Source organism: Peromyscus californicus, unplaced genomic scaffold, assembly GCF_007827085.1.
Source record: "Peromyscus californicus insignis strain IS unplaced genomic scaffold, ASM782708v3 Scaffold_6__1_contigs__length_162567912, whole genome shotgun sequence".
NCBI classification, from domain to species: domain Eukaryota; kingdom Metazoa; phylum Chordata; class Mammalia; order Rodentia; family Cricetidae; genus Peromyscus; species Peromyscus californicus.
In genome coordinates this window covers 7,356,040-7,371,567 of record NW_026294584.1, presented here as the reverse complement: position 1 = coordinate 7,371,567, position 15,528 = coordinate 7,356,040, and the positions used below count along the sequence as shown (strand labels likewise).

General features: G+C 36.6%; 1 protein-coding gene across 1 annotated transcript in view; it reads left to right on the top strand.

Moving 5' to 3' along the window:
- Positions 1-15,528, top strand: part of LOC128098662 (cadherin-related family member 3-like) — a 164,790-nt gene that overhangs the window by 29,263 nt on the left and 119,999 nt on the right. The window contains exons 10-13 of the mRNA XM_052719972.1: positions 5,134-5,246; positions 5,945-6,090; positions 9,467-9,647; positions 12,224-12,380. Of these exons, the coding sequence (XP_052575932.1) occupies positions 5,134-5,246; positions 5,945-6,090; positions 9,467-9,647; positions 12,224-12,380 (597 nt within the window). The remainder of the gene's footprint in view (positions 1-5,133; positions 5,247-5,944; positions 6,091-9,466; positions 9,648-12,223; positions 12,381-15,528) is intronic.

The following is a 15,528-nucleotide window of genomic DNA, read 5'->3' as shown; positions in this document are numbered from 1 at the left end:
CCTTCTTGTTGGACTCACAAGCCCCATTTGTGAGAGTGTATTGTGTTGGTGGAAGAAAGAATGTAAGAACATAGTCTTGTGTGCTTGAAGTTGTGGGATATCCATTTATGTATGTATGAATATATGTGTGTATATATAAACATGTATTATTTTCTGTAAATGAAGTTATTGTAATATTTGTGTTATGAGTCATTAAAATGAGAAAAAAACAAAGATTTTGAACATAATTATTTTTAGCAAACCCCAAATCATCATAATAATAGAAGAAATAAAGAATTTTTACCCATAAAAATGTTTAGTGGGTTCTAATCTAAAGCAAGCCAACTTTGTTTGTTCAGAAACAGCCAAAGACAGTACCTCCATGTGTCCATCAACAAAGTACCTCCATGTGTCCATCAACAAAGTAACTCAATGGGTCCATCAACATGGCTGTCTTGTCTCTTTTGACACATTAATCATTGCACCTCCCAGGTTTTATTGTTTTTTTGAACAAAAATCAGGTTGTAAATTTTTTGTCTTTGTACAGTTTAGTCTCTTAATAAAATTTTTTGCATCCTGTAATATTTTTCCAAAGTCTGGGCCCCATTACCCTGTTGTAAGTGTTATAATAACAGTGGAGAATACTATGTCCTTACTCATGAAAACAACTTATTTGTTTAAAGTATTATTTCATTTTTTTTCATGCCTAAAGTCAATACTGGGATGAGACTGAATGCTGTTTTGTGTACCTCTTTAGATACACTTCTTCAGTGTACAAAAGGGAATGAAGTTTTATATTGAAAAAAGCTGTGAATGTAACACTAGAAAGTAAACTAATTGTGAAACCAATGACAGCTACTTACCAAAAATGCCCTAGTTCTGAAGTACAAATCAAAATATGGAAAAAGTACAGCTGAAAACGTGAAGGAATGTTTGCATTGTTTTTGAAGTCTCAATACAAAAGCAAGTTCAGATTTTATTTATAGGCACCGTCTTCACAAAATGAAGCTGAGTGTAGTTTTTGCCAAATAATAGCATCAAAAAATGTCAGTTCAAAATTCATGCTCTTACAATAATATGTCAGCCATGTTTGTGGTTTTTGTTCCTAGTTTTTAATATTAAATTCTTCAACCAACACCACTGCTTACTTTGCTTTGGATTCACATAGTGGTGTCATTTCTAAAACCTCGGAACCTCTTTTGGATTATGAAACAGATCCTAAGGTGAGAGCAACCAGTATTTTAAAATAACAAATGCCTTTATTTACCCTTTAATCAAAATGTTTGAAATTTACTTAAAATGAAACAAAGCCTAAAAAGCCATCCAATTCATCTAGCTCAATAGAAATTCATTTAAGAACATATTAAGAAGCACATTTGATGCATTTTGGGCTGAGGCATGGTCACCTAGGGGTACCATCTAGTTCTCTCTGTAGGATGGACAAAAACAGAAGATCAATGGACAGGAAGTGAAAGTGACAGAAGAATGGGAAAGCTGTGGACACCTGGAAAGTGAAGGGGACAGGTGCAGCTAGAGGGCCTTAAGGGTGGTACAGAAAAACAACAGCCATAGAGAGAAAGGAGAAGGAAAGACAAACTTCATGAGAGCAGACAAGCAGCTCTCGTCAGGCTTGGAGGGTACCCAGAGCGGATCGCCTGCCAGAGGCTCTGGGTCTGACTGCTGTAGGATCCTTGGGCCTTCCCTTTCAGGACTCTCTTCCCTTCACCATTCCTGGTCCTGCCCAGGAATATCCTGTCTGTGGAACACACAACTTTCTCTAATCCTCCTTTATATTGGTATTTTAATTCTATATGCATTAATTTTTTAAATTAAATTGAGAATAATTGACATGTATAAGCTTTTCCCATTTATTTATTTTTATTTAAAAAAAATTAAAATAGATTCTTATACAGTACATCCTGACCAGTTAGTTTCCCTTCCCTCTGCTCCTTTCAGCTCCCCTACACCTCCCTTCTCCCTCCCTTTCCCTTCAGAAAAGAGCAGGCCTTCAAAAGACAACAGCCACACATGACCAAACAAGACACAATAAGACAAAAACTATCACACCAAGGCAACCCAATAGGAAGAAGGCCCCAAGAGCAGGCAAATGAGTCACAGACAACCCCACTCCCATTGTTAGAAATCCAACAAAAATACCAAGCTAATAGCTATAATATCCATAGATAGCCTGGTGCAAACCCATGCAGACCCTGTGCTTGCCTTTTCTGTCTCTGTGAGCCCTGCTTCATTGGCCACTTAGTATTGGATAATCAATTAGGGGGCTCCTCCCTGAGGATAGACTACTTTTCCAGCCCTCAACACTCCTTAGTTGCCTGCAGTACTTTGTCTATGGCAGTGGTTCTCGACCTGTGGGGTGGCGATCTTTTTGGCAACCTCTGTCTCCAAAAATATTTACATTACGATTCAAAACAGTAGTGAAATTGCAGTTATGAAGTAGCAATGAGAATAATTATATGTTTGGGGGTCAACACAACACGAGGAACTGTATTAAAGGGCCATAGCATTAGGAATGCTGAGAACCACTGGTCGATGAAGAGGGCCCTGTGAGATTTTCCCTTTCACGTTAGCATGTGTACTGGTGGTGTCATTTGCAGGTCTTGTTTAGGCAGCCATATTGCTCAGGTATTATGGGTGAATTTCTTAGCCTTTTGGTAAGATCAAGTATAATATCTGCTCTGATCAGTTTGCCAAGATTTTTTAACTGGAATTTGATTTGACATAGATCTTTTTTCCCCTCCATCCGTTCAGATAATTGTATGGCTTTTTTTTCCCTTAATTTATTAATAGTCTGTGTTACTTAATACATTTTCCTGTTATTATGCCATCTTTGTTTTCCAATTGATAACCAACCCTATATGAGACAATTTGCAATATAGCTTGCCAAATTAAATTTACTAATATTTTAATTTATTTCCACATTTTAATCCTAATTATTTTTTATTATGGTTGGCTAGCCAAAGTTCATGGTGATTTCTATATTCATTTGTCTATTTCTTAAAATAATCTTTAGGAGTTAATCTTTAGAAGGGATAGTCATTTACAAAATCTATTTGGGCAATGTTGATGAGTCATGCCTTAAAAGGAACATTGGCAGCTTCTCAGACCGAATGTTTGATGTAACCATGACTTCCTTCCCTGCTTTTAGCCCCTTCCCTCCTGTCCCTCTCCATCATTTTACTCTGTTTCCATATGTAATCTAACAATCAAACTACCACTTGATAAAATTTCATCTTTCTTTGTTTTGTATGACCATCTTTCTCACTAGGATATGATGTCTGTCATAGTAAATGCTTTCTTACTATGCAAAATATAAAGAAACAATAGGTTTCTTTATCACAAAAACACCTTATATTTTTACTTTATTTTTATTTTTGAGAATTTTGTTTGTGAATATATATTCACATCATTTCTCTATCCCTACACCTCTCTCCTCTAGCTTCTCCCATGTCCTAGTCACCTGCTCACTCTCAAATTCATGAATCCTTCTTCTGTAATCACACACACACACAGAGACTCACACGTGCGTGGCGCGTGCGCGCGCATGCGCGCGTGCGCGCGCGCACACACACACACACACACACATACACACACAGAGGCATGCATGCATGCACACTCACGCATGCACACAAAAGCATGTATATCATTACTGTAGCTCACAGGCTTCACAACTGGGGAGAGTGGTGATTACTTTTCCCCTCAGAGCATCTTGTAACACTATGAAAACAGCCAGTAAGGGTAACAGTTCCATATCAGTGCCTGCTTGATGTACCCAAGTTTTATAACTCAAGTATGTGATGTCTTAAGCAATAGGGTTCTAGTATCAAATTCTGTCAAGTAAACAATTGAAATGACAATATTCCATAATGTTTGAAAACCTCTGGGACCCTACTTGACTCAGAAAGAGTTAACCCATTCCTGATATTGAGGTTGTTTTTTTTTTTTTTTATTTTTAGCATATGCTGTCTAGTTAAGGTACTTAAACTATTTTTATATATGGATTTAGTTTACAAAACTTCTTTTTTGCTGTTCTTTTGATATACAGTCTCTCTATGTATTCCTGGATCTCCTAGAGCCCACTGTGTAGACCAGGCTGGCCTGGAACTCAAAGATATCTGCCTGCCTCTGCCTCTCTAGTGATGGAATTAAAGACTTGTACCAACACACCCAGTTGAAGAGTCCATAGGGGCTTTCTTTCCCGAGACTGTTTCAGAAGGCCCCTCGTTCTGGTGATCTTTCCTCATATTCTCTCCTATACTCTGTGCTCCATCCCTCAATCCATTCAGTCTTTCACGGAAGGGGAGATAGAAGACAATGCTACAAAGGAGAAAAGGGAAATGGTCAGATGAGCATTTAATGGGATGAGCTTCAATTTCTGCTCACTCATGTGAAATATTCCTGGAGTAGAAGTTTCAATAAGGGAGGTTCTCATTGGATTTAGTGCATTTTGATGAGACTTTTGCACATATATTTAATCTGCTTGATTACAGAATTAACTTCAATAAATAAAAACTAAAAACAGACTTTATCAGACTTACTATTATCTTGTAAGACTATATTTCCCAATTGTTTGGTTGGCTAGAAATCATATTTTAAAGAAATCTTACATATTTGAAATTGATTAAAAACTATTTTGACACACGCCTTTAATCCCAGCACTCGGGAGGCAGAGCCAGGTGGATCTCTGTGAGTTCGAGGCCAGCCTGGGCTACCAAGTGAGTTCCAGGAGAGGCACAAAGCTACACAGAGAAACCCTGTCTCGAAAAAACAAAAACAAAACAAAACAAAACAAAACAAAACTATTTTTCTCTAAACAATGAGATTTAATTTACCATTTTATTTTAGTACTTCAATAAATTTAACTCAGATATGTTTTTTACAATGTAATAAAGTGATGTTTAAAATTGCAACCTAAAATCTATGATAATTGGAAGATAGCATTTATTGAAGAAATACATATATAAAAATAGGAGATAATCCTTTCAACAAATGTTAAGATAATTAGGAATGGTAAAAGTTTTGTTTCCAGTCTTTTTTTCATTTAACTTTTAAAACATTATTTTTAACGTAAAAGGAAATTGTATGTGCTCTGCACTTAAAGTGAAAAAACTAAAACATTCTGTCTTTTGCTCTCAGTTTTTCCAGTTAGTAATCGCTGTGAGAAATAGGGACAGCCTGTCTCTGGAGTCATGTGTCGGCACCATCACTATAAACATCCAAAATGTTAATGATGAAAGTCCTGTTTTGATGTAAGCATTGCTTAATCTAAATATTTAAATGTTTGATTTAACCATTGGAACATTTTTATTGCAGGATAAATATCAGTGTTTTATTATTTTTTACATTGCAAAATTTCTTACAGTATCAATGAGCTCTAGAAAGCAAACTTCTATGAGCTTGATAGCATTGGGCTTTGCTCTTCTCACGTACACTAAACAAAACACTCCATTTATATTTTTCTATTGAAACTACAGAAAATGATCATTTCTTAATGAAATAGAATTCAAAATTTCATGTTTTTGCTATTTATGATTAATAAGAAAAGTAGTATAGAAATGAACATTGATATGTTCATACTGTGAGATCAGTGTAGCCACTTAAGAGAGTTGGGGCAGTAAATAGTTTTGACATGGATATCTGTCCAAATACATATAAAAAGAAAAATTATTTCTAAAGTGTTTATAGTATTTTCTTATCTGATATAATTTATAATTTCTCAATCAGGTGAAGGCCTAAGGGAAAAGAATGAATAAAATATTAAGTTTACTATTAAATACATCAACAACAGCTAATGTATATACAGCAATTTTCAAGCTATTTGAATTCAGAGGCTATAAATTATCACAAAAGATGTACCACATGAAATTTCAAATATTTTCTATGTGACATAGATGGAAAGAGACATTTGTTTACACTGAGTACTAAAAACTTCTCCTTTGTCCTATAGATACAGACCAGATGCACCTATAAATATTAATGAAAATCTGCCTGTTGGAACAAAGTTGGCCACGTTCACAGCAACAGATAGAGATATAGAAGATGCCATACATTACGAATTTATAGGTACACAGAAAGTGTTTGCTATAAATGAAGGTATAATAATTTTTTTGGTCAACCATTTCAGAAAGCATACTATAAAGTATTTTATTCATTAAACTAAGCTCTGAAGTCATTATATCTGAATAGAATGATATTTAAAATATGTAAGAGAGCACTTAGCATACTTTTATGAAGGAACTACTAATCCTTCCTTCCTTGTTAGAAGTATGGAGGTTCTCTGTGTCCGTCTGCTCTGGCAGACTTTTCAACAATTCACATATGTAAGTTTGCACTGGAAACTTATTTTATTACCTTTCTCTGAGAAATCAATTTTCCCATGGAAACCAGAACATTAGTTATCATAAACAGAGTATTCATTTTATGTCAAACATTCTTGTAAGTACATTACATACATAAAAGCCAGTTTGAATTATTGCTGAACCAGTCTCCATCTGAAATGTAGTACTGGGGAGGAGTTTTGTTTCCTTCTCCTACCACCATGGAGGGTATCAGAGGAAGGGCCTTATAAGTGCTAACTAAGTGCTGCTCTGTCCCTGAGCTACTGAAATCCTGGGCCTAAACACACTCTGTGAATGTCTGTGACAGGGATAAACTTGAGGTCAGCCTGTTTGAGAAGCACACTTCTGACTTTAAGTGCATCTCAGATGCTCAGAGGTTAAGAGGCTGTCTGTGTCCCTGACAATTTAGGCATAAAGTTAGAACATGTAGGAAAGAAATATTCCTCCTTGTTTTAGGAAGGAACATACCCATTCACACATGAATATAATATGATTAAACATGCATTTCCCATCATCTCAAGGCAAAGATTACTGAATGTAGGATGGATAAGAAGGCAGGTGGCCTGGAGAAGAGACACAAGCATGGCAGGGCAGAGCTTACGCAGAGAGAGGGAGCATGAGCAAAGGCTGCTTCTCCTGCCTGAGATATGCCTCATAAAAGTGGAAAGTGGGAAATCTGGATGAAACATACAGCAATGAACTAAAAGTGATAGTGTTAGAATGAACTTAAGTTTTTAATACGTGTATTTAGGAAACTCAAGGGAAAATGAATTTTTTTTTAAATCTAGGGAGACTAAAGAGACATGACAAGGAGTGCTTGTAAGCTATGTCTTTTTTTATAAAAAACATGGAGACAACCAGTGCAATTTGAAAAAGACTTTTGGTATCGGGATGTTCACTTCAGGACTTATTTTGTAGCTGTGTTGGAGAATACCTCGGTTTGGAAAATGCAAATTCTAGTGAAAGGAAATAATGAGGTCATGTACTTAATCTCTTGCTGTTAGAAAAAGAGCATTCCCACAAACTTCTGGTTATTTAAAGAATACAGTCACCATAAAAATAATCATGAGGGAGAGAGAGATAATGGCTGTCAAAGAAATGCAGAGAAGGTACTTGGATAATCCCTCAAAGTTCCTGAAGAAGTCAGTAAGAAACACAAATATGACTAATATTTAAAAGTTCTTTCAAGAAAGTAGGCCTACAAGAAAACACAAGAAGTTAGGCCTTTTCTAAAGGTAAGGTTCCAGTTTTAGTCAGTGCAGACATTTTAGTAAACTATTACAAGTTAGAGATCTACATGAACAGCCTGGACATGAGTGGGGGTAATGAAGGGCGAGGGTCGAGGGAAAGAGAGCTTGGGGGAGCGGGAGATCCCAGCTGGATCAACAACAGAGAGGGAGAACAAGGAATAGGAGACCATGGTAAATGAAGACCACATGAGAATAGGAAGAAGCAAAGTGCTAGAGAGGCCCACAGAAATCCACAAAGATACCCCCACAATAGACTGCTGGCAATGGTCGAGAGACAGCCCGAACTGACCTACTCTGGTGATGGGATGGCCAAACACCCTAATTGTCATGCTAGAAACCCCATCCAACTACTGAGGGATCTGGATGCAGAGATCCATGGCTAGGCCCCGGGTGGATCTCTGGGAGTCCAATTAGCGAGAATGAAGAGGGTTTATATTAGCGAGAATTGTTGAGACCAAGGTTGGATAAAGCACAGGGACAAATAGCCAAACGAATGGAAACACATGAACTATGAACCAATGGCTGAGGGGTCCCCAACTGGATCAGGCCCTCTGAATGGGTGAGACAGTTGATTGGCTTGATCTGTTTGGGAGGCATCCAGGCAGTGGGACCAGATCCTGTGCTCATTGCATGAGTTGGCTGTTTGAAACCTGGGGCCTATGCAGGATCGCTTGGCTCAGCCTGGGAGGAGGGCACTGGACCTGCCTGGACTGAGTCTACCAGGATGATCTCAGTCCGTGGGGGAGGCTTTGCCCTGGAGAAGGTGTGAATGGGGGGTGTGCTGGGGGGAAGGTGAGGGGAGCCGGAGGGGGGAGAACAAGGGAATCCGAGGCTGATATGTAGAACTGAATTGTATTGCAAAATAAAAATAAAAATAAAAAAAAAACTATTACAAGTTAATTTTTTAAAAATATAGTTATGTTGGTCTTGGTAAAACATTTACTGTGGGAATGTTAATTAGATTATAAACAGATTTTCCTCCAGCACCTATTATATAAGATCAAAATGTAACATATTTAGGAAAATTAAAAACAGAAATGTGAATTCAAAAGTTTATATGTGGTATCTGGAGAGATGACAAAGAAGTTCAGAGTATTTGCTGGCCTTACAGAGCATCCAAGTTTCGCTCCAGCGCCCATACTGGCTGGCTAACAGCTGTCTATAACTCCAGCTCCAGGGGACTCCATGTCCTCTTCTGGCCTAATCGGACACTTGTCCTTACATTCCTACCTCCTTCCCTACAACTTCACATAATTATAAACAAACAAATACATTTTTAACAAAGTTTACATCTGGGAAAATAATAACTCCACAGAGAAGGAGAACAGACGCACGTGAGAGAGGTAAGGGATAGAGAAGTAATCCTGCTGGAGATTTACCAGTATGATAATGATATACACCAGTTATTTACATGCCTATAGTTTGTAAAGCAGTGTATACCTTTAAAGCTTGCATGCTCTGCAAGTTCAGACGCAATACAAATACTTAGGAAGATAATTCCCACTTGAAATATTCTTCTTCCTTTTTGTTGTTTTTTGCTGCATGCTATCCCAACACCACCCTTCTCCAGAACCCCAGGTTTCTCCCTGCCTGCCCCGTGTTCACTATCCCACACTCAGCCTAGGCTTCGCTGTGCGTTTCTCACTGCAGCTGCCATGGCTTTCCCGTGAGAGGACCTATATAATACAGGCGGCTTCTGGCTTCTGTCACACATCCAACCCATATTTCTCATATGTCACAATTGTGACTTGTTAGTGACTTCATTAGGTCAGCAACTGACCTGTATTTTATCCCTAGGAGTACACTATTCATATCATTACTTAAATGCACATCTTCTTTATCTTGTGGATGTAAACACATCTTAATCTGCTTGCCTTTTAGACTTAGGAGATGTCACTGTTGCCTATCCTTTAGACTATGAAGATGAAACAACTCCAAAATCTTGGGTATTATACGTTAGAGTTTATGACAACGAGCGAACACACTCAACAACCGGGACACTCACAGTAATTCTACATGACGTCAATGACAACCCTCCGCGATGCTCCCAGGATATTTATGTGTAAGTTATGTCAGTGATTGTTGGCTCTTCGGATGTTTGTATAGAGAAAGCAGCACATATGAATGAATGGGCATCAGTCATCCTTTAGCAGGCAGGGACCTTTCCCTTCATCTCTTACTTTATCCTCACACAGCACAGCTTCTGCTTTCAACTGCCCAGGACAAGTTGACTTGCTTTGTCACAAAAGGTAAAAATCAATATTGAAATTTTCCCAAATCTAGAATGTTTAGAAAGTCAACATGATTTCAGACAAGGAATGTTCCATCTGTATGCAGAAAACCCAAGCAAAAGTTTGAAATGCTATTCACAGCATCCAAACATCAAGTACAGGAGAATCACGCCAGTTATTTACAGTGAAGTGCAAATGGTCTTGCAGGCTGGAAAATGAACACTCCTGATTACTGAAAATTTTCACTCTGATTGCACAAACAACGTTTTCATACCTTGCAATGGGATTAGGGTAGTCTTATCTTGAATAATTTGTCACTGCCTTAAAAGAACACCTTCTGTATAAATAATACTGGCATGCCTTGATCACTAAAGGGACACAGTGCCAGCCTCCACATAAAGCAAATAGGTCTACTCTGTTGAGTTTTAGAAACCAGTGCTTGTGATTGACAGATGTGAATAACTGGTTGTTGCTGGAGGCCTGGGGGAGTGGCATGACAGAAACAAAGATTCTGAGTGCTAACACACAGTTATGAGCGGCTGAGTGACTCTAGACAACCATAATGCAGTGTGTCTTGCCACAACTTAAAAAATGCAACTTAAAAGTCTTCACTCTGAACAAATGATAAATGTTTACCAAAGCAGATGTGTTCAACCTGATGAAAGCACAACTTTCTAGAACATTCTTTATCCTAGCAAATTAGAAAATTTATCCTTCATTTCATTATTTTTCATACTAAAGTGATTATTTTACTTTTCTTTAATTTGGGGGATTGTACTTTCTACATTTCCCCCTTCCATTTCCTCCCTCCAATACACCCTTCCTTGCTCTTTTTCAAATTCATGGCCTTACTTTTCATTGTTATCATATGCATGTATGTATATATATATATGTATATATATATATGTATGTATATATATATACACACACCCCACACACACGCATATATATAACATATATATTCCTAAGTACAATGTGCTCGGTCTGTATCGGGTTATGTGCATCTATGTTTTTCGGGCACGGCCACCCAGTATAATTAATTGGTGTGCTCTTATCTAAGGTAGACTATTTCTCCCATTCTCCATGTTCCTTAATTGCCTGTAGTTCTTTATGTAGGGTTGGGGCCTTTCTCCTCACCAACTTTGGCATGTCCACTGGTGTCATCCACATTCAGTTCAAGTTTGAGTTTCATGCTAAAATGTAATCTAATGTTAAGTTAGAAACATTCTCCCAAAACTCACGGGAAACACCATTGTAGCTGTTTGCATTAGCCAGACAACTTACCACTGAATTACCACCAACAATGTAACTTTAACCCAATGAGCTTTTCTTTGCATTGATGAAAAGTACAGTAAAAATCTGTTGACTCTATTATGATCCATGCATTGATGCAGGAATTCCTGCATATTTAGGTGTCTGGCATCTTGTTAATGTTCTGCTTCTAACCACAAGGAGAGAAGAGAGCTAAACATGTAGATGGCACTTCACATTTTAGTCATCTTAATCATTTTACTAGGAACTGTAATTAAACCTATCAATTTACATTTCATTTGCTAGTACACCCCTACAAGCCACATGCAGAGGCTGTGGGGAAACTGGGATATATAGAGGAAAATGCAAAAATTGGTAATGGAATAGTCAATATTAACTGTCAGCTTTACTGGATCTAGAATCACCTTGGATACAGTCCCTGGTCATGTCTGACAAGGAGTTTCTACCGTAGGATAACTGACATGGACATATCTGCTCACTCTACCTCTAAAAAAATGTTCTAGTACTCATGGCTTTCTCTGACTTACTCCAAATGAAATACGAGCAGATGCATCACACTCCTGCTCCCATGACTTCTGTGCCATAATGGGCTAGATTCCCATGAACTCAATCCAAAGCCATAATAACCCTCTCTCTTAAGTTGCTTCTTATCAAATATTTTTTGTCATGTAAATAGGAAAGTATTTAATACAAAATCAACAGTTCCAGCTCTCTGCTAAGTAAATCTAAGTAGTCAGTAGTTCTCAGTTTCTTTATTTTTAAGGTTGGGAGAATGATATAGTACAAGTTTAAAGGAACAAGCATGGCCATTTCATGAGATCAGGTAGAACTATATGATCTGCAAATATAAAGTTACCAACCTTAAGAGGAACAAATTATCATTTGTTCAGTAATATTTACGACTTGTTGAATTTGCTGTCGAGAAATCTAGCATAAGAGCAATGTCATCCATTTCCCTTGGTCTCCTCATGGATGCTAAGTCATGTCTTAGGCAATTTTTCATGGATACTATAAAATACTTATTATCAAAGGGCTATTGAAATTATGAACACAACATTTCAAATGATCTAATCTATTAAATGTAAACATCTGCCTAAATCAAGTTCAATACATAACACTTTTTTTCTCATTGCAGAATTGAACTTCCTGAGAACATCCCAGTTGACACCCCTTTAGTGTCCCTAAGTTGTACAGATCGGGATGGAACTATTCCCAACAATAATATAACTTATCATTTGATTAAAGACACCTTTTCAAATAAAACCTTTACTCTTACAAACAATGAACTGAAAGTAAGTATCCTAAGTCACTCTCTGTCGCCTGTGATTAACCTGAGATAGAAAAAAAAAACCATTTGTTTTTATTAGTATAAAATTGCTAATGAACTGCAGTAGTTCAAATAGCTGATGGTAGAATTTGTTCCTGGATTTCCAGCTAAACCTTAAATTGCTGAAAGCCTCGCTTGCTTCAGCTTGAAGTCTGGAATGTAGTTTTGTTCATCAGGACTGAACTCAGAAGGTTATGAATTTCTTAGAACAATAGTTTTAGAATAAAATATTGTGAATTCACTGGAAATGTGTTGACATTCCTTTGACAAATATGTTAAACATGTTGCTAACAGAGACTATAAATAAAATAAGCATGCATACTTTATTATTGTATCCTATATTATGCAGCAGCTCAAATATTTTGATCAGTTAGATGTGTGTGTGTGTGTATGTAGATAGGTGGATAGATAGACAGACAAATAGTTATAGATATGTTTTATTTCCAATACATTTTGAAATATAAGTCATGCTAAATGTAGTTATATTCATACAGTTTAAAATTAGATTAGGCAACTTCTATCCAGGATACATTTTATACAAACCCCTATTATCCTTGTTCCTTCATGTTCTGCGAGTGAAATGTAGAGAATCACATTCATGATCTTAAATCACATATCTTTCAGTTTTGTGTACTGTGCATCAAACTAGAAAATCCACCCCTTATTTTTTATGCCTCCATTACCCATGTACTTTTGTATAGTAAATAGTTTCTGTAGACATTTCTCATATGAATCCATTCCTGACATTTCTTATGTCTTATGTCAATGTCACACATTTCTCCTTGGGTTCTCTCAACATTTCTTGTCTATGCCTCTGTAGCACTAGTTAAACATTTCATATGTCCCTAGTTAGGAAGTAAAAGAAAACAATGCAATATCAAATGAATGTCTGGAACATGTCTAGTGCTTGTAAGATATCTATTGATTATTGACTGAATTCATGATGGATAATAAGGGAAAACTGTAGGTGTTTGTAGGGTACAGCAACTCATTACTTCCAAAAATTTCAATGTGGTAGGTTCATACCTGGAAATACTGATGTGATCACAATATGAAAATAGATCTTTGCAATCTAAATATCTATAAGGTAATAATGCTAGAAAATACAATATCAATATTCTTGGAGTAGGAAATATGAAAATGGTGGAAATGTTTACAATTCTTTAAATTATTTCTGTTCATGGAGTTCTAGTGGGATACGAAATATATGAACAAACAACAAAATTATTGTTTTGAACCTATTCTAAAGTTTACTAATTTCCTGAAAAAAATCACATACAATTTACAGGATCAAAACGATTTAACCAAATATAACAAGCTAGACACACTGACTAATTACACAATTCTTTTTTCTTTTTCTTCTATTTGCTATATGATTGGAAAAAGAACAATAGTACTTTCCTCAAAGGGTTTGAAAGGTTATTAAAATGCCAGAATCATTTTCCAAGGCAGGGAAGAGAAGCCAGTTCAAGAAAATAACACAAATGTAACACTTAATGAATTAAATAATATTACAGAACTATAGAAAGAAAATATACATGATTTCAAACAATACTCAACTCTTTACTACAAGATCATAATTTACATATAAAGTTTTTAAATGTAAAACTAAAATGGATTAGCTCTTAGTTAACCAAAAAGTTATATATGTTATAGAAAAATGGAAAACAGAGTTTTATCAGTTATTCAAAACTCAGACTAAGAGCAATCACTAAAATTTCATGTTAAAATAAAAGGAAAGGTTTTAGTAGGAGCCAGTGAGATTGAGGACACCAGGAAAACACAGCCACAGAATCATCTAAGCAGTGATCTTAGGGGCTCACAGAGACTGACGAGGCAATCATAGAGCCTGTATGGGTCTGTCCTAGGTCTTCTACATATGTATGTTGTGATTATTTGACTTGGAGTTCTTCTGGGACTCCTAATAGTGGGAGTTGGCTCTTGGTACCCTTTTTCTCCTAGTGAGTTGCCATGTCTAGCCTTGATATGAGGGTTTGTGCCTTATCTTATTGCATCTTGTTATTCCATGTTTAGTTGATATACCAGGGAGGACTGCTCTTTTATTAAGGAAAATGAAAGAGAAGTGGATCTGGGGAATAGGGGAGGGGGGCCTGGGAGGAATGGAGGGAGTGGAGACTTCACTCAGGATGTGTTGTATGAGAGAAGAATAAAGAAAAAGAAAAGAAATTCATACAATATATTTTGATCAAATCATTTCCTTTCTTCTAACTTCCCATATCCTTCCCTTCCCTACTCACCCAAACAAAACAAAGTAAAAACAAGCCAACAAAAATCATATCAAAGAGACAATAAGACTAAAGAAAATGCAAAACAAACAAAAAAAGAAACAAAAAGTTGACCTCCCCTCTCCCTGCAATATAAACAAAACCAAATGAAACATAACATGAATTCTGTTTTGTGTAGGCCAAAGACTCCTTTGCCAAGGCCCTGCCCTGGAGTGCAATTGATATACCCAGTGACATCCCATAGGAGAAAACTGATTTTTTTCCCTTTCCCAGCACATATTAATTGCAAATAGCTTGTAGGTTAGCATGGAACTTTGTATCTACCTGACCTTCTCAATGCTGAGATTTTGTTTGGATCCTTAGTTGCTATCTAAACTCTGGTTATTTAGATGGAAACACACATGTCTAGCCACATCCACACATAAGGGAAACATTCAATATTTGGCATTCAGTGTCTTCTTGGTTACCTCATTTACAATGACTGTTTTTAGCTCTATGTATTTACTTTCAAATTTCATAATTTAATTTTTCTTAGTAGGTGAATAATATTCCATAGTATAAATGTACAACATTTTTATTATGTATCATTGGTCATTGGAAATTTAGGCTTTTTCCTGTTTTTGGCTATTATGAAGAGAGCAGCAGTGTGCATGGATGAACAAGTATCTTTATAGGAAGATGCACAGTCCGTTGAATATATGACCAAGAGTGGTACAGCAGGATCTAGTGGTGGATTTATTTACAGTGTTTTGAAGAACCTCTACACTGATTCCTATAGTGCCTGTACAATTTTGCATTCCCACAGCAATGACTAAGTGTTACCCTATGCTTGCATACTTCTCAGTGTGTACTGTCACTAGTTTTATT